The 19,260-nt window shown below is 34.8% G+C and overlaps 1 protein-coding gene across 5 annotated transcripts in view; it reads left to right on the forward strand.

Moving 5' to 3' along the window:
* The window catches only part of LOC117928922 (ubiquitin carboxyl-terminal hydrolase 12-like), a 49,595-nt gene extending 34,482 nt beyond the window's left edge, over positions 1-15,113 (forward strand). For 2 of the 5 annotated variants that reach the window (XM_034849036.1, XM_034849035.1), the window contains exons 17-32: positions 4,379-4,456; positions 4,604-4,692; positions 4,769-4,877; positions 4,956-5,024; positions 5,238-5,348; positions 8,025-8,080; positions 8,179-8,356; positions 8,465-8,566; positions 8,668-8,739; positions 8,816-8,881; positions 12,604-12,669; positions 13,256-13,342; positions 13,496-13,612; positions 13,964-14,038; positions 14,128-14,214; positions 14,555-15,113. In XM_034849036.1, coding sequence (XP_034704927.1) covers positions 4,379-4,456; positions 4,604-4,692; positions 4,769-4,877; positions 4,956-5,024; positions 5,238-5,348; positions 8,025-8,080; positions 8,179-8,356; positions 8,465-8,566; positions 8,668-8,739; positions 8,816-8,881; positions 12,604-12,669; positions 13,256-13,342; positions 13,496-13,612; positions 13,964-14,038; positions 14,128-14,214; positions 14,555-14,596 — 1,404 coding nt within the window. In that variant the 3' untranslated portion in view covers positions 14,597-15,113. The remainder of the gene's footprint in view (positions 1-4,378; positions 4,457-4,603; positions 4,693-4,768; positions 4,878-4,955; positions 5,025-5,237; positions 5,349-8,024; positions 8,081-8,178; positions 8,357-8,464; positions 8,567-8,667; positions 8,740-8,815; positions 8,882-12,603; positions 12,670-13,255; positions 13,343-13,495; positions 13,613-13,963; positions 14,039-14,127; positions 14,215-14,554) is intronic. The other 3 variants (XM_034849038.1, XM_034849037.1, XM_034849039.1) reach the window with 3 other exon arrangements.
* Positions 15,114-19,260: the final 4,147 nt, after the last annotated feature.

Raw genomic sequence — 19,260 nt, forward strand, 5'->3', positions numbered from 1 at the left:
AAAACTAAATTGATATATATAGTGTGTAAATGCTTGTGCGAATGTGTGATGCCCTTATAACAATATCTGATTCCTATGCACTTAACTTTCTGATACTCCCTTTAGTTTGGGGCATGGATATCCATCATGATCTACATTTTACATGGATTTGGAAAATTATGACCCTATATAGTTTTAGTAAACACTGTTCTCAGTTGGCTTCTAGATGGAGAATTCAAAGAAGTCTTGGTTGTCTAAGTGAACACGTTTGATGGAATCAGTGAAGATTTCAGCTTTGAGGGGATGCAAAGGAAAGATTTGGAGAATAAATTACTGAATTCCATTGTGTAACATTTCTCATCCAAGACTGAGGAGAAAAAAACACATTATGTGAGGATATTAAAGGGGAGGAAAGTTCATGGATTGGTCCCTTAGAAATCCTCTGGATTCAAAATTCTGGTCTAGGGAGGAGGTGAAAGCTAGTGTGCTAGAGGGTTGATCCCTCCACCACATATGCTCCCAGAAACTGGTCAATAATCCAATGCACCCATATTTGATGAATGCAGTCCTGGTGTCACTGAATTATAGTTTTCCAAGAAATAGCTGCAGCATTCTGCCTCGGGAGGTGTCATCCTTCTCATTCTTGTGCAAACCATAATCCTTCTAGTCACCAGTGCCATAAGGAATGCTCCCTGGGAATTGTGAGAACCACTCGCCAATGACAGTTCCATCTAGATTTTCTTAGTTCTGAAGGCTACTTTTTTTTTATAGATAAAGTTCTGAAGGCTACTTGGTCCAGGATTTTGGAGATGGAAAAGTTGGTTGGAACCAGATGGCCTTGAATAGCAGTAATAATACCTTGAAGGAGATATTTTCTTTCTGAATTGCCAAGAGGAAATTTATCAAAGGGTGCCCAAAAAGGGAGGGAGATGCAGCCCAAGTACATGGTTAGTATGCAAAGGATGTTGAAAGGCACAAACATAAGAATAAAGAGCCGAATATCACTGGTAATGCCCTCTACAATCGATAAAGACTAACAAGGACCAAATACCAACTTACAAAACCTTTTGGATCAAATGAAAAGAAGATATAGAAAAGATTCTCTTAAAAATTGATTAGTGTGTTTCGAGTCTTTGAAAGTTCTTTAATACGTTCTTGTCAAATGTTCCAGAACAAACACAATGGTGCTGTCCTTCAAACCTTTCTTCCTTTCTTGCTTACAAAAGTCTCATGCCAACCTAATAAGACCTATTTCATCAATCTAGGAAGAACCTCCAAGAGTCCATATATGGGGAATGGGAAACTTCTTGATTTACAAGTTTTACTAGTGTAATAGGACATGGTTAGCTACTTTGGTGCGCTCTTCTTGGCGCTTTTAATGCATTTTTGCTTTCCTATCAGAAAAAAAAAAAGAAAAAAAGAAAAAAAGAAAAAGGACATGGTTGGCTCATTCTTTTTGTACTACTCCTTTCATAAGCTGATCCAAATACAGAATCCTGGACCCATTAAGTAGTTTAGAAACTTTATCCATGATTGGACCTTAAAAATGAGCAGCTCTGGGGTTACCTCGTAAGGAGAGGCATTGATAAATGAACCAATAACTTGAATGGATGTTAATCTTCTAATATGATCGAGATCAAATTTGTGCCTTGTCCAATTTGCTTCTGTCTGTGTTAAGGTTTGGATACTGCTGCATAGAGCCAAAGACTGAGCTTGGGACTATGGGCAGTATAAAGAAAGATGATGTTATGAGCAAATTGCAAATAAGAAACTATTCCTTCCAACCACAAACCCCTAATGACAACAGCTCTATAGATTATCCTCTTGTGGGTATTAACCATACTAGTAAATAAAAAGAGAACTGAAGGTCATTTTAAAAATTTTTCTGGATGTTTCAATCCATCCTTCGCTACACTTATACCGAGCTTTGCAAAACTATTTGACAATCAATGCCCTTGTATCCACCTTTGCAATATATCGTTGTTGTTGTTGGTTTTTCTCCCCCTCCCTTTTTTTAGTGTACAGTTCACTTACCAATGTACCTTTAATTTGAAAACTAATCCAGGGTAGCTTAATTTATATAGTTGTTTTCTAGGGAATCTGAGACAAATAGGTATTAGTGATTGTTCTTTAGGAAGGCAGGTATTAGTGGTTAGAGCTGTGGACACAACTTATCTCCGGAATGTGCAATGGGTAAGAGTTTTGGTCAGTTCAAATGAGAAAAGGACGCTTCGGTCGTTGCAAGTGGTAGTGGGCCTATCTTGCTTCGCTAGATAATTGTGGTGGGAAGCACCACCATGGATTTCTCTCGTGATTCCGAGCAATGGGAGTAATGGTGTGAGGGTTAGGGGTGAGCTTGCAGGAATGTCATGCGCTAATGAGAGCATGAAGAGGCAATCTTCATTATTACTGAAGGGGGCAGTTGATGCGTTGCTCCAGTGTGGGCAGAGAGCAGGGTTAGTTTTGGTGGTGGCTGAAATTTCTGAAAAGTCTATGGTAATTAGTGGGTTAGTGGATGTTGTGGAGGGCGACAGTGATTGGAGACAAGCTACTAGGGGGACTGTTTAGGTGTGATGTGTAGTAAGGGAGCATAAAGTGGGTAGTTGGTGGGTTAGAAGAAGTGGGCCTTGAGGACTTGAAAGAGGCCTAATTCTTTTAAGGTTTTTCAAGTGAAGGGGCCCAACTTTCAAGCGGCCTAATAGAAGTTTTTAAGCCTCAGGAGGCCTGCAGGTTAGATCAGGGCTGTTACAAGACGACGCAGTCCCAATAGGAAGGTGTGGGTTGTGTTGAGGTGGTCCTTGATGTTTGCATAATCAGCCCAGTGGTGGAGCTGGCTCTTTTTGGGGCCTTTCTCGTCTCTAGAGGGTTCGATTCTCAGATGCCTGAGCTCCCTCCGCTGGTGGTTCACCCTCATGGACCGATGTGGCCCTCATGGTGGAAGTGGTAAGACCCCCTGGTACTCTCTCTCTCTTTCGGCCTCTTCTTTAGGGACTCAGGTAACTATTTCTCCTTCACCTTCCAGGAACAATCTTGGTTTGGAGAGAAGTGAGGTAAAGTTGCTTCCCTTGGGGAGGGTAATGACCATTTGAAGATGGTTTTGGTGGATGGCACTCAGTAGAGTTTGAAGATGTTGATGTGAGGCTGATTGAAGAAGTGGTGGGTGAGACAACTTGGGAAAAGGGCACATGTCTTGGTTTGGTTTCAATGAAGGAAGTGCATATGGAGGATTGGTCCTCAAGCAACCTAGCAGCTTTTAGTAACTGGTTGGGCTTACCAACAATAGGTTTTATCCATATTCTTACAGTTGCACATGAAAGTTGGTATTTGAATTTGATACACTGATTTAACTTGAAACAACTAGTTCAATACACAATTTTTTGAGTATTGGTTCTATCTAGAATCTTGATATGTGGGCAAAGATTGACTAAATTTGACCGTTGGCTCAATTTTGTTCAGGACTTCAAAATTCTGAAGTTTAAATGCTTCTAAAAAACTTGAAAAAGTTGAAGTTACCTAAACAGAAATAGCTTGTTTCTTTACTCAGCTAGAAGTAATATATATTTTATTGGCATACCCTTTTTCTCTGTCACAACCTGGTTGTGTTTAGTTAACTGAGGAAGTTGATTCATGATGTTTTGTATGGCATTCTTTTTTTAAGTCAAAACTTGGCTGATTTTTTTAACTTTGCCAGTTATTGTACTTAATCGTAGGAGCATGCATTTTGTTTCGACTTACAAAAAATTACAATTTCTGGTTTTACTTAATCGTTTCTCAAAGTATGCGGGATGCTTAATGGAAAGGCTTGAAAATCTGGTGGAGAAGATTATGTCTATTTCTCAACCATTGGTTGATAGTGTTTCACTCTTGCTCTTCATTATGACATTTGGGCTAATAGGGAGTGACTGAAATGATTATGGAAAATAGGCTTAATAGGGAGCAATTAAAATGATTGATTGGTGTTGTTTCATGTTGCTCTTCATTTGGGTATTTGCGTTCACTGCAGGCTATTAAATCTTCTGAAGTTATTTTGCAGTTGTACACATTAATGAATGTCCATGATTTGTGCAACATATAGACTCTTTCTGGTGGATATTTAACCAGTTCTGCAGATTTGAGTAGTGGCAATGTGCTTCCTTCTCTTTATTTATTTATTTTTTTGGGTGGAAATTCTTGCATTATTATTGAATTACGATGCTTCATGTGTGGTTGAAAATTGTTTTTCTGATATCATATCATATTTTGATTGGAAGTATTTTCATTTTTTATTTGAATATATATATATATATATATATATATATATATATGTTTTGAAGTTTGTTGGAGCTGTGAGGTGTTCAACTGAAGTGGTTAACCAGTATGGTAAGCAAATTTTAAGTTGCTTGTGTCATTTTCCTTGTAGGTTGGACAATTGAGGGAAGTATCCAATAAGGCAAATCATGCTGAGCTAAAGTTGTTTTTGGAAGTTGAACTTGGGCAGGTGATGTTAGCTTATTAATTTGATTGTGGTTCCTTAATACTTGATTGCTTGTATTTCTGTTTAACTTTTGTTCAACTCAAGTAATTGGTTTGTTGTTTCTGTGGAGCTCTGTTTGTTGTACTGTTACTGATTTATATAATCATACAGGATTTACGGCCGGTTCCCCCACCTGAGAAGACAAAAGAGGAGATTCTCCTTTTCTTTAAACTTTATGACCCTTTGAAAGAGGAGCTCCGGTATTTACTGATTGCTGCTTTTTTCTCTGGCTGGAATTTCATGTGGAAATACTCAGGGTTTTTTCTATGATGGCAGGTATGTTGGGAGGCTATTTGTGAAGGGGAGTGGAAAGCCAATTGAAATATTGTCAAAACTGAATGAATTGGCTGGCTTTAGTCCCAATGAAGAGATTGAACTTTTTGAGGTCAGTCTTCCAGTTCCAGTTTCAGTTGTATTATTATTTTGTTGGTTTGTCCCCTGATGCATAATATTATGGTTCCAGGAAATAAAATTTGAACCTAATGTCATGTGTGAACACATTGATAAGAGGCTCACTTTTCGTGCTAGTCAGGTATATATTGTCGTTGACTAATTTCAAGCTGTTTATTTTTCAGATGATTGTCTTCTTTACCAATAAAGTTTACTACTTGCTTATATTCTAGTCAGGCATATATTTTCCATGACTATGATCAATATGAAGTTGTTTCTTTGGTAAATTGTGCTGTAGCAATTTTTTTTTTTAATTTTTAATTTTGCTATTTAGCATTCTTTTTTCTTTTTGCAGCTTGAGGATGGTGATATAATTTGCTATCAGAGACTCCTTCAAATTGACAGTAGTCAACAATGTCGCTATCCTGATGTTCCTTCATTTCTGGAATATGTTCATAATCGTCAGGTATATATTTTGAACCATTTTGGATGACATTAATATCTTCCAAATTTTCATGTCACACATGTTGCAATCTCAAAATTTGAATTCTGTTATTGTGGATTCTTTGTACAGGACATTCAGTACTATCTTGGCTTATGGCATGGGCTATTAAGTCTTAAAGTTTGTACCAGTCTTAAAAATGTTGATCCCTGGAAAAAGGAAAAAAATTGTGTGGGACTGGATTTTTTTTTAATAAATGTCTTTTCTTTTCTTTTTTCTTTTTTTGAATTGGGAAAAGGGGGCACAAGGGGTGGATAGGTGTTGCATTGTTTGGTTTGTCGTGGAGTTCCCTCCTTACTTTGGTCAAATTAGGGTTTTTTTTTAATTCTATTTTTTTTCCCTTTTATGAAGGGTTGCTCATTCTTCTTTGCATTTACCTCTCTTTGTGTATCATAAATTGTTCTACTTCCTATGAAAAATGAAGAAATGGAAAACAGGGGAGGGGATTTTTTTTATGAATGATAGTTATACCCAAACAAATCCGAAGGGCCAATTCTAGGAAAAACTACGAAGGGTTGTTGTCTATCTGACCCTTCAAGAACCTGCTTATATGATAGTAACTAATGGAACTTCAACTTGATAAATGGTAACTCAATGTTAGATAAAATTGCCACATTTCTTTCCATTAAAATACACCAAAAAGTGTGTGTTCAGTTCCTTGCCTATGTCCTTTAACTCTTGGTGTACTCTGGCTTCTGTTAGATTCCTAAGAATTTGCATAGTGAACACTAAATTGACTTTTTAAACTGTACATTTTTTGTCATACTGGATTTTTTTTGGTTCATAATATGTAGCTTTATGTGTTAGATATGTTTGCTAATTGTTCTTTATATATATTTTCAGTGATATTTGTCGATTTTGGAGTGCTGTAATACACATTGATATGACTCTGAAATTATCAATGTTTTAAAAACCGGACCGGACCGGCCGGTCCGACCGGTCGAACCGTCGACCGGTGACCTTTCCGGTTCGGTCCAGTCCAACGAACCGTTTTATGGTCAGACCGGTATTGAACCGGTCAAACCGCCGGTTGAACCGCCAAACCGGTCAAACCGTCCGGGTTTTTACGAACCGGCCAAGCTTTTTTTCCTATTCTACAAATATTTGTTACTATTAAGAGGCCCATTAACGAGCCCAATTCCTTGCCCAATACTTTCAAAACTTAACTAATTATAACCCATATTTGATTCAAGCCACCAGGCCCAATCCAATAAAATTATAACTTAAAATCTCTCTTGGGCCATGCCCCCAAGCCCAATTCGCTGGCTTGCTTGGCTTGAATAGCATGCTGCAAGGTCTCTATTTATAGAGCACTTGAAGCACAAGGAATTGATTTGCTTCCGATGTGGGACTAGGAATAGTACTAACATGGCCTTTTTGAGGGCTGGAAGCATGAGGGCTAGACTTTTGCAATGTTGTAATATATATATTCCTATTTCAAATTTTTATAATATAAAATCTTTAAAGAAATGTAAATATTTAAATTCCTATTTATTTTTATAATAATAATTATAAAAAAATAATATAAACTAATTAATAGAATAATTTTAAAACAATAAAATACAAAAAAGAAAGATAAAATTAAATATTATAAAATTTTTCATCTTAAATATATCTTCATTCTTAAATATTACATATTTCTATTTAATAAAATTTAAAATATTAAACCTTATCATTTAATTTAATATACCAAACATTATTAAAACTTATAATTTTATATATTTTTAATTTTTATAATTATTTTTAATTTTATATAATATATAAATTATATATTTATTACATCACCGGTTCAACCGGTTCCACCGCCGGTCCGACCTGTGAACCGTGAACCGGTAATTTTTCCGGTTCGATGACCGGTCCGGTTCTGAAAACATTGGAAATTATATATCTGTTTATTTAGCCTTCTCTTTCAAACCTTTTATAGTTCAAACCAAATGGATCTTCCAGGAAGGCCAGATCAGCCATTTTCTAATTTTTTTTTAAGGAAAGGGAGCAATTTGTTGGTTCAAAACCTGCCTTCTACATGGGGCTGCAAATTAACTGTGTTGTTTTCCCTTTTCTTGGCATTGGACTTGCTTATTTAGTTCACATAGCAAGCTCAAGCCCCATTTTGAACCTAGTTTGATAGACAACCCTGAGCTTCATTTAGCCTGAACTTACGCGATCTTGGCTTTGCTTGATTGGGCTTGTGAACAAGGTTTTATGATGGCTTATTTGTAATTTCTTTGAATTTTCAATCCTTCTTCCCAGTAATGTTAGGTACTCATACTTGAAGCTTCATAGATTGAAAATCTTACTAAACAAGTAGCTGCTCTTGAGATTTCAGTACCATCATCATACTTGTAACATCAAAAAACTTTTTTCCTCTTACATTGAATAAATTTTTTTTACCTTTTTATGTTTATTTTTATTTTTCACTTTGAACACGATAGATGTCTGGCAAAAAGTTAACAATTTATGTATGCTCTGGCTTGAGTTCGCTTGTGTGACTCTGGAACTGAGTTCAAACTTCGCTCAAAGGACTACTTGGTTTTTTTTTTTTTTTTTTGATAGATGGCTCAAAGAACTACTTTCAGAATTTTGCATATCTGAAAATGTTTTATCCTCAGCTTTAAATGTTTTTTTATTTTACTTTTGTAGGTTGTTCGCTTTCGCTCTCTAGAGAAGCCTAAGGAGGATGAATTTTGTCTTGAGTTGTAAGTTATTCCAATACAAACTCACTAGATGGTTGAATAGTACTTTGATCGAACTTTGGATCTCATACTTGCTCATACTCTGATCTGTATAAATTTAGGTCAAAGCTTTTCAATTATGATGATGTTGTGGAAAGAGTAGCTGCTCATCTGGGATTGGATGACTCTTCCAAAATCAGGCTTACATCACATAACTGTTACTCCCAACAACCTAAACCCCAACCTATCAAGTACAGAGGAGTGGAACATTTATCAGACATGTTGCTCCACTACAATCAGGTTGTGCTTTAGATTGCTGTGATTCTGCATGAGACTTTATCATGCCTTCATGTTTCCTTTGTGTGTTTAGTTGGCTGACATAAAACAATTTTTTTTTGTTTTGGATAGACTTCTGATATACTATATTATGAAGTATTGGACATCCCTCTGCCAGAACTACAAGGTCTTAAAACTTTGAAAGTTGCCTTTCACCATGCTACAAAGGAAGAAGTGCGTACAGACCATGACAATCATCTTATATTTTCTTATTTGTTCTTTATATGTCATGTCAAGTTTTTATTTTTAGTAATTCTTGATTTAATTGTTCTCAGGTAGTGATTCATACTATTAGATTGCCAAAACAGAGCACTGTAGGGGATGTGATAAATGACCTTAAGTCCAAGGTAACCCTTGCAGCTTTTCACACTTTTTAACTGCACATTTCTCTCTCTCTCATCCTTGTGCCTTATTTTGGAACAGGTGGAGTTGTCTCATCCTAATGCAGAACTTAGATTGCTTGAAGTTTTCTATCACAAGATCTACAAGGTAATGGATTGTATTCCAATAAATGATTTCTTTAGGGTGGTGGGGAAAAGGGAATCTTTGATTACCTTACAGGAAATATTTGTTTGAACCTCCTAACTTGATCATGCCTTCACCAATGAGATCAAGTAAAAGCGTTCCTTTTCACCTTGATCTTGCTTTCCCCTCACGATTGAGGTGGAGGGGAACCACTTTACCCCCCTTAGTCCATCACCACAATCACAAGACTCACATTATCTTCTTAGATCTATGTTGAAGGTGCCTGTACACGATCCTGAATAATGGTTCTGCTTGAGTTCAGAGAAGGTCTCCTGGGGTTTTTACATTGGCTGACCTAGTGCTTGGGTTTTTTGTAAGGGTCTTGCTTTAGTGGCCAGAGTTGGAATCTTTCCAATATCGGAATGAACTATAACATTTGTCAAAATTCTCTCGGTTGGTTCTAGCAGAGAACAATTATTCTAGGCAAGTTTAGGAAAGTTGAGGGAGATCTAAGTACTAGGGAGGAGAAGGTTGTGGGTGCTAGTCGCTAAAAGGCTATTAGGAGAGATTGAGAAGTTCTCCATTCAAGGATGACTACCTCTATGGGTAATGGTCATCAAGCAAGGTCTTGATGTGATATTTGGTATGGGGAATTTCCATCTTCCCAATGTTGTTCAGTATCACTTCTCATAGAAATGGGTGGTTGATCCATGGTGGAAGAGTGTCCTCATGGTTATTGGGACCTTGCTTTTTAAGTACATTCTAATAATTGGGAGTTGTCATTGTTAGAAATACTCTTGAATTAGATGTAATAGGTTATTGCTAGGTCTGGCAAGTACAGATAATTTGGTGAGGAGGGTTTCCAAGTGTGGTTGCTTCTGGTTAAGTTCTACAATTCTTTTAGTTTGTGTGCGCCTTGCTTATTTCCAGGTAAAGAGGATGCGTACACTTGAAGAGCCTGTCCAAAGTCAGTTTCTCTATATGGAAGGCAATTTGGGAGAAAGTTCTTATAATCGATTAGCTTATAAGGTCTGGGTCTTTTGTGAATTGGTGTTGCCTATACAACATAGTCCTGTGTCTGCCTTTTTTTCTTGTCTTGTTGTTCCCTTGGCCTTCGGTCTGCTCCCTTGGATTGTGACCCCCTAATAATATTCTCTAATCTTCCTATTAAAAGAAAAAAAAAATGTTATCTGTTGCTCTTTAAGTTCTAAAATTTTGGCATTGGAGGAAAAAAATGAAGTCATCAGAAAATTCCTCTTTTGAGATATAGCTCATTAAGCCTGCTGTTCAGGATTCTCTAAGAATCACAATGTCTTGCAATTTTTACTCCAGATCACTTAATTCTTCTACCCTTTCTCTCCTTTGAAGCTGCTTCTCCGTCTGATCAAGGTTGGACGTGTGACCATGTGGTGACCTCCTTGCTTGCTAAGAACCCCAGATCAATAATAACTACTCTTTCTTAGATGGTTTTGGATTGATTCACAAACATTGGGAGCAGTTTGAATGTTGATAATAATTTAACATTTAGGGTAGTTTAAATTTTGAAATAATGAGAAAGTTATCCTGTTCTATAAATGAAACAATTCTTGGTGCCTCCTTTTATGATTGCCATCTTTAATGGAAAATTGGGTCCTTCAGGAGTTTCTTGAAGGGGATATGCTACTGCTGCTAAATTATTTTATTGCATTTTGTTAGTTATTCTTTTTCTCTGTTTTTTAAGTACTTTATACTAGTACATGTATGAAATTTAGTAGACAAAATAGAAACTTATGCAGAGCTCCCTTTACTGAATTTGATCATTCGAAAAACATGGAGCCTGTAAGAGTTCTAAGCTTCAAATAGAGATTGTAAAGTTGATTTCCCGGTTTATCAAATATCTTTTGGAATTTGGATCACAAGCTTAGAGTAATAGTTGTTTCATTCTAAATATAATTATGAGTAGGATTGTACAGTGAATTCATTGTAATTATCAAATTAATTCCGACAATGATTCTTGAATTCCTCAATATCTCTTCGGATCTGTGAAAGTGCTAAAAAAATGGAAGGAATCTTAGGGTCTATCTGGTAACTGTTTTTGAAAACAATTTTTTGTTATCTAGAACATAAAAAAAAAACAAGAAAATACATTTGAAAACTAGAAAACAAAAAACAGTTGTCTATTATTAGAAACAGAAAATAGAATATTTTCAAATAACATCTTTTAATTGTTTTTACTTGTCTTCTAAGGGTTGTTTTAAAAAATTATTACACAAATATAAAGAATGATTAAAAACAAAGTTCTACATATATGAGCTATTTCTAAAATACATTTAAAAACATAGAAAATGGGTTAAAAACATTTCAAGTTGTGAAACTTGCATTTATTCTACACAATTTTTAGAAATTATTCTCAAAAAATGTTTTTCATAATTATTTTAAAAAACAATTATGAAATAGGCCTTAGTTCTCATTTTTTGTTGTGTGAGGGAGAATTACCCTAATTCAAAGCACTCTGTCTAGTTTTTCTATATACTTTATGTCTTTGTTTTGCATGCTAAGGTTAGTTAGATTGATGTTAGAGCAAATTCAGAGGGATTTTCTTTTTGGGGGGGTGGCGGGACTCTTGTTCAGAAGCCACACTTAGTAAAGTGAGAGATTGTTTGTTTAAATAAGAGGAAGGGGAGCTTGGGTGTGAAGTTTCTCTCAACACTCAATAAGGCTCTCCTTTGCAAATGGAATTGGCTTTCATGGACAACATTAGGAATTATGGGAAAGAAGGGGGGTGGTGTTCTTGTGAAGTGAGGAATAGGTTTGGTGTTGGGTTTTGGAAAGCTCTAAGGAAGGATTTGGATCTTTTATTTGTATATTGGGGTCTTGGACTAAGATGTTTATAGAAGATGGTCCTTCAACTTCAGTTAGCTTCTTGGATTGGTTGGGCACTCGTTGAGGGTGGGTGGCGGTGTTGTAGCACTTCCTGTTTTGTAGCTCTTTTTCTTGGTTGTGCCTTTTGACGGTTGGGGTATATGTCCTCTATACTTTGGGTTGCTCTTTTAGCACCTCTTTTTAATATATATACTTCTTTATCTGAAAAAAATGAAGGAATGTGACATGATAAGAATTATTTGAAGACTCATATTTTCAAATTCATTATTTTCTATTTAAATTGAGAATAAAGTTGGAGAAGGATAGAATAAAAAGAATATTGAATTCAAATTTAGTTTTTGTTTTCCTTTTGTTTCCTTCTTCCTTTTCCTCACTTTTTGTGATCCAGCCAGTCCTAATCATCTTTATTTTATCCTGCTGAGTGATCTAAAAAATTCCTCAATTGTGAAATGTGAATCATTTGTCATCTAATATTCCCCAGATAATGCACGTGTCAGAATTTGTGGGTTGATTTTAACTGGTACTTGTTGAGGTTTCCTGTAAACTGGAGAAGGGGCAGGCCAAAGAAGAAAAATGAAAACGGAATGTTATTGCGAAAGCTATTTGGTTGCTTCAACAAAAAATCTAAGTAGTTAACAGTTAACTGTACTTAGAGAGTTCTAAAGCAAACCAAAACAGCTCTGGCAATGATGTTACCTAAAAAAAATCGTGTTGTTTATTGGAAAAGCCAAGAAGTGTATCAAATGCTGTTTCTTGCATACTTACCTTCTGGGCTTTGGACAGCCACAGGATTCTGAGTTCTATTAAAGATAGTAGAGATCATTAGAGATCCTTTGTTTGTGTTTCTTATTATCCTGCTTGTAATTCTGTGACTATCCCTGCAGATTTTCCCACTCAATGAGAAGATTGAGAACATTAATGATCAATACTGGACATTACGTGCAGAGGAGGTAAGTGTTATTTTCTGGTTGGGCATGTTTGTGAATAAGATTTTCAGTTCCCATATTGTCTATCTGTTTGGTTGTGTTTTATGTTTCAAATTAATGCTCTGGTCAGTGTTACTTTAACTTGATTGACTGTTTTATTTTTTGACTTTGGACTTGAAATTCTTGTTGATACTTGTGGAAATTACATAAATTGATCCTCCTTACCCAGCTTGCTTGTTATTCTGTTTGTCTGATAATATCTTAAGAATTGCTTGCCTTAGACTTTAGGGGCAGTGAGGTAGACCAAGAGGTTTTCTGCCTTATATCAGATCTAGCTAGGAAAACCCATCAGATGATAACTAATAATGCCATTTAAATATGCAGTGTTTAGTTTTCTTTTCTACAATTTCCATTGATGTGAATTTTTTCTGTTTCCATTGTTTGAACATACCTTCTTTTCTTTCTTTTGTAGTTTGTGTATTTTAATATTTTGTGTTACTGGTTGGTATTTTACCAGATCAACCATCCACTTTGACTCTTTAGACCTGATAGTTATAGCAAATCAGTAGGAGGGTTTCAAGAAGTTTTTTAACTTGTTTCTTTACTACAGATTCCTGAAGAGGAGAAAAACCTAGGTCCTCATGATCGGTTGATTCATGTTTATCATTTTATGAAAGACACAACTCAGAATCAGGTGGTAAGCAAATGTGGATGAAAGTTTTATTTGGCACTGCCCTTTTTTTTTTTTTCATGATTCATACCTACTTGTGCTGTGATGATTGTAATTTTATTCACACTTGTAAACAGAGATTCGGTTATAATTGTATATAAAATCAATTGGTTCCAACAGCAGGTTCAGAATTTTGGAGAACCCTTTTTCTTGGTCATCCATGAGGGTGAGACTTTAGCTGAAGTTAAAGTGCGCATACAGAAGAAATTACAGGTTCCTGATGAGGAGTTCTCAAAGGTATTTTTTTTTCCTTCCTGCCCTTGCAGCTATGTTCTACTGCCACCTAAAACTATGGGTTATCATATGTTACAACATCATAATCCTGCTTTTTACCATGGAATCTTTTTTCGAAAGATAGATTATACTTTTTCCAATAATTTGGCCATAGCTGACCCATTGGTCTCAACACTTCAACCATCTCTCCTCACCAAAGGGAAACAGAGAAATGTTTTATTAAAATAATAAAATTAAATAAAATAGAGGACAAATCTGAAGCACCTTCTCTGAGCACTGTATTTCTAGAATCATACCTTTTACTGACTATGTTTCTTTTCTTCTTCAATATACCTTGATTTGTTGTGTGTTCAGTGGAAGTTTGCATTTTTGTCCCTCGGTCGCCCTGAGTATCTTCAGGACTCTGACATTGTCTCTAGTCGATTCCAGGTCTCTCTCTCTCTCTCTCTCACTCGCTCTCTCAATGTGCCACTTGTTTGGATTCCACTTTTACCCAATTTTTATTTTTTGCTTTTCAGAGACGAGAAGTCTATGGTGCTTGGGAGCAGTATCTTGGTTTGGAGCACTCCGACAATGCTCCCAAAAGGTCATATGCAGCTAATCAGGTAAAAGGCTATTTAATTAATTAAAATATCTATAAACAGGGTGGTTAGCCGCCCCCCCCCCCCCCCCCCCCAAAAAAAAAAAAAAAAAAAAAAAATCTGGTTTTAACCAACACTGATTTTGGACCAGCAGGCTATGCTAAGCTTGTTATTATGATTCTGTTACCTTTCTCATGCCTCACATTGATGGCATTGAAGCTGCTATAAATGATGATTACATTAGCAGCTAAATAATTGTTAGTGGTAGTAGTAAAAGTATAATACTATGATTTGGTGGTAGGGAGCTCTTATACTAATAATCTTCAGCAGCACGGTAATGAACTTCACTCACTCGGTTTTGCAGAATCGCCACACATTTGAGAAGCCAGTAAAAATTTACAATTAGGAAAATCAGACAATTTCCACCTTTGCATCAGCTGCATCAGATATGGGTTCAATGGGGATGTTCAGCATTTTGGCAAGAGCAGAAGATGCGAAAGAAAGGAAGCTAGCAGTGAGAGTTACTGCTGGATTCGGTTATTGATTTTGTTAGGATGTGTAATTCTTTGTTAGAGGGTGGTGGAAGGATTTTAACCTGCAATTTATGTTTCCTTTATAGTTTGAACCTGCCTCCCAAGTTTTTCTCTGTGGAATGCACCCGTCTCAGGGGTGAGGTAGGTGGTATTTCATATTTTATTCCATTGTAATCTAGAAGTACATAAGATTTTGGATTTTGGGTTGGGAGGGATGTATAGAGAATATAGGCTTGGGTTTCAACGTCCTTTTTTCCTTTGTCCTACACTCCCCTTGGTGGTTTGTCTTTTAGATGAATGAGAGAATGGGAGAGGGGTCTGTATAATGTTTGACTTGGTTACTGCGCTTCTGTGCAAAAGAAACAACTACTATTCTCCACATTTTAGTTAGTCTTGGTCTTGTTTCTTAGCTGAGCAAAGTTCCCTGTGTTGAAAATCCTTGGTCATCTCTACTTGGATCCCAATTAAAGATTTACCAAGGACACCGTCATTATCAAACTCCGCCCCATCCAATCATCCGAGTCAACACACCCTAAACTCTACAAAAAAATAAAATTAAGAGTGCGTTTGGAAGTGATTCTAAAAAGTGTTTCTAGTATATTTTTAACATTTGAATGATAAAAATTTTCAAGTATTAAAAATATCAAAAGTGCTTCTTAGAATCATTACCAAACGAACTTTAAGTCTGCTTGCTTGTCTAAACTAATGACAAATCTTATCAATATTTATTGGACCGTTGTTGCTGATAACTGTGAACCAAATTCATCTGAGTGGTCTGGTACTTGAATGCTACTAGTCCTCATTCCCGAAAAGGAATACAATTAAAATTTATCACTCACACATGGTTGCACACCCATTTTTCAAGCCAAGTCTCCCTTACTTTTCCTTTTTCCTTCATGGTCTTTAAAGGGCAGTTGTGTTGGATGATTTGAGCTTTGAATTCAACATCAAATCCTTTTCACAAGTCTTTTTTCTACTTCTGGGCAGAATGTTAGGTGTCTTCGTGAAGCCTGGCGCCTAGTCGCAGTACAACTATCGGGATTTCGAAGAAATATTGCAGTTTTAAAAAATATTTATTAAAATATTGCACCTTTAAAACTATTTCCAAATGTACGGGATTTTTTTTTTTTTAAAAAAAATCAATTTAAACTTGTTTTTTGAAAAGGCAATTTAGTTGAATTTTAAAATTGTTTTTTCAATATTCCCTTTAATATTTTTTAAAGAGTTATAAATTCCCACCTTCAGAGAGAATTTTTCTATATAATTATCATGTTTTTAATTTATCATATATCCTTACATGTTTGTAGACCCCTTTTGCGGGGGACCCGGGGGGAGAGTTTTGCTCTCTTCTTGGCATTTCTTTTTGAAACAAGGGAGGACCCTTTTTCTCCCGAAAAACCAGCTGCAGAGACAGGAAAAGGAGCAGGGATGTCCATGTTGGTGGCAGATGAGCCATGCCTGCTGATGAAGACACAAGATAATTTATATTTCACCTTCCCATCTTTAAATTATGTCTAAATTACCATATATGAAAAACTTTTGTATCAATTAATTTATATTGGACTCAAAGAATTTTCTACATTCTAAACTTTAAATCCCATTTTCAAAACTTAGGTCTTTTTAAGTAATTTTTCAAAAGTTCCATGTCTTAATTTAATTCTTCAAATATTCATTTAAATCTTATTTTCATCAATTAGAATTTTAATCTCGTATTTATCTAGTTATTTAAAGTCTAATCCTTCAAAAATTCCATGTTTTAATTTAATTTTCCAATCCTAAAAAAATTCTACAATTCGTTTAAATTTTATTTTCATCCATTAGAATCATCATCTCATATTTATTTAAAGTCCAATCTTTCAAAAATCTCAATTTAACTTTCAACCTTAGAAATTCTATTATTCGCAATGTTATTTTCGTTAACTAGTATTCTTATCCCCTATTTTTTTTATTCATTGAAGGTCCCACTCTTCAAAAATTCAACGTCCTAACTTAATTTTCAATCTTAAAATTCCACTGCTCCTTTCCTATTCGTTTAAAATATCGTTTCCGTTAAGTAGCATTATTATTCCATATTATCTGTTTATTCTAATCGTTAAAGTTTAATTCATCAAAATCCGGCTTCCAAATCTAATTTCAAAAAAAAAAAAAAAACTCCACTGTCTATATATCGCTGTTTAATGATTATTCTCGTTATTAATGTTATCCCATCCACTTACTTATTCAGTTATTCATATACCAAAGATCTCATCTCTAAATAAATTCTTAAGTTTTCAATCTCCAAATTCACATCTTCAACTCTCTAAAATTCCATCTTTCGCAACTATTCGCCTAAACTCTATTATTTCACCATCGCTATTTCACTCCTTTACTTATTCACTCATCCACTTATCCCTCCATTTAAAATCCCAAACTTTCAAATCATCTTCAAGTTTCCAACCTCGTTCAAATTTAATTTTTAAAAATTCTCATTCTCACATTTAATTCCTGAAAGTCGGATCTTCAAATAAGCTCTAAAATCCCAATTTTCTTTAAATAACCTTCGGGACTCCAATTTTTCAAATGAATTTCAAAAATCCGATTTTTTCTCAAATAGCTTTAATTCCATTATGGTCTTCAAACAATCTTCTGCCCCTCTTGATTTTAATAAGCATGAACGAATTTTCCGTAATCCCGAATAATGGAATTTATGGGATTAATTCATGCAATATAAATCGGGCTTTGGTGGGGGCCCAACATATGTGATTTCCTTATGATTGGTTGATTGTTTGTTTGATTTAATTACCATGCATGATTGATTTTATTTTGCTCTATGACATGCTCGAAATTATTCCTTAATTGTGCACTAACCCCCCTTTTTGATAGCGCGTATTGGTCCGCCACCCAAGTACGTATTTTCTCGCATCATGATCACTCCTTATATTTGTTTTAATTCTCATACGTGCATGATTGATTTGAGTGTTCATTGACTTTCTCATTGGTTGTCATGTCAGTTTCATTTTATTAGTAGAGACCCGACTTTAGGGACTTAAAGGGGTGCTACGGTCTTTACCGTACCTTCTCGATAAGTAACCTGACCCCCGAACCCAATCCGGTTTTTCACAAACCACCTTTTCCAAAAATAAGGAGTCACACTTAGGGTTTTTCTTTCTTATTTTGTTTACCCTTTAAAAATAAAACAAAAATAAGTGGCGACTCCAAGTCATTTTTTTAATAAATAAAAATCATAGTTTTTCAAAACAAAAATCGAGCTCGCCATCGAGTGGGAAACGCATGAGCCGAAATGCGGGGTCCACAATGTTATATAGCTAAATTTTTATAAATTAGAAATGATTTTCCCAAATTCTCAATCTATTGGTTATGTTTGATTTTCGGAAAGTATTAAGGAAAGAAATAAAAAAATGTGAAGAAATTTGGGTTTCTCATATTTGGTTTTAAGGTGGAAAATACAAAAGAAAATAAAATATAATTAAAATTAGTTAGAAATTTATATGTTTTAAAATTATTTAAAAGATAAAGAAAAATAAATGAAATAAATTTAAAGAAGCATATAAAAATAATTATGGACTTTAAATTTATTTTTTATTCTCCTTTACTTTTTGTTTCCTTCTACTTTACCAATCTATTATCTTTATTTATTTATTTATTTACATTTTCTTTCAAATTTTTTGAGAACCAAACAAAGCTATTATGTTTTTAATTATTTTTTATTCTTTTTCACTTTTTTTTTTCCTTCTACTTTACCAATATATTATCTTTTTTTCTTTTTATTTACATTTTCTCTCAAATTTTTTGAGAACCAAACAAAGCTATTATGTTTTTAATTTCTTATGAATATCCTATGTAATTAATTTAATAAATAAATTTCTATATACTAGGATTAGGACTATATCATCCTTTAATGTATTTAATTAATTTTATAACAGGTGAGTATTTTTTGAACAAAATTCCTAAGTGTCTCTTAACTTGGTTTTTTGAATCCTTCATACTTACGTAATGAAGAAGAGGTCGAGATTAAGCTTGGTAAGGACTCCAAGTATGTTCTAGAAAATAAAGGCATGCGGCTAAAGTGAGAAGGTGCTAGTCAAGTAATCCGTGAAGGATTAGTGGACTTGAGCTGAGTAAATCCTTGTACACATTGGTTGTTCTTCATATTGGAATTTTTTATTGTTGGTATACCCATGGTTTTTTTTTAATCTCTTATGAGATTTTCCACATAAAATCTAGTGTCTTTGTCTCTCTTACTCAAATTCTAGTCTATAATTTATTTCCAATTTTTGTTATCCTCTGTTACTTGAGAATGTTTGTTGAAAGGATGAAATATGAGTTGAAATTGGTGTGATTACCTTTTGAATAATTTTGAATAATTTTTCTATTCATATCGTTAATAATATCAAGTAGTAATTGGAAATGTATGAGGGAGATAATTAGTCTTATGAATTAATGTTGGAGACTGTTGAAATATTTGCATGTGGCTTGCATTGATAGATTATTAGGAGAGTATTGTTACATTTATGCTTGCTTGTGTTTTTTATCCTTT

This window comes from Vitis riparia, chromosome 13, assembly GCF_004353265.1.
Source record: "Vitis riparia cultivar Riparia Gloire de Montpellier isolate 1030 chromosome 13, EGFV_Vit.rip_1.0, whole genome shotgun sequence".
NCBI lineage: Eukaryota > Viridiplantae > Streptophyta > Magnoliopsida > Vitales > Vitaceae > Vitis > Vitis riparia.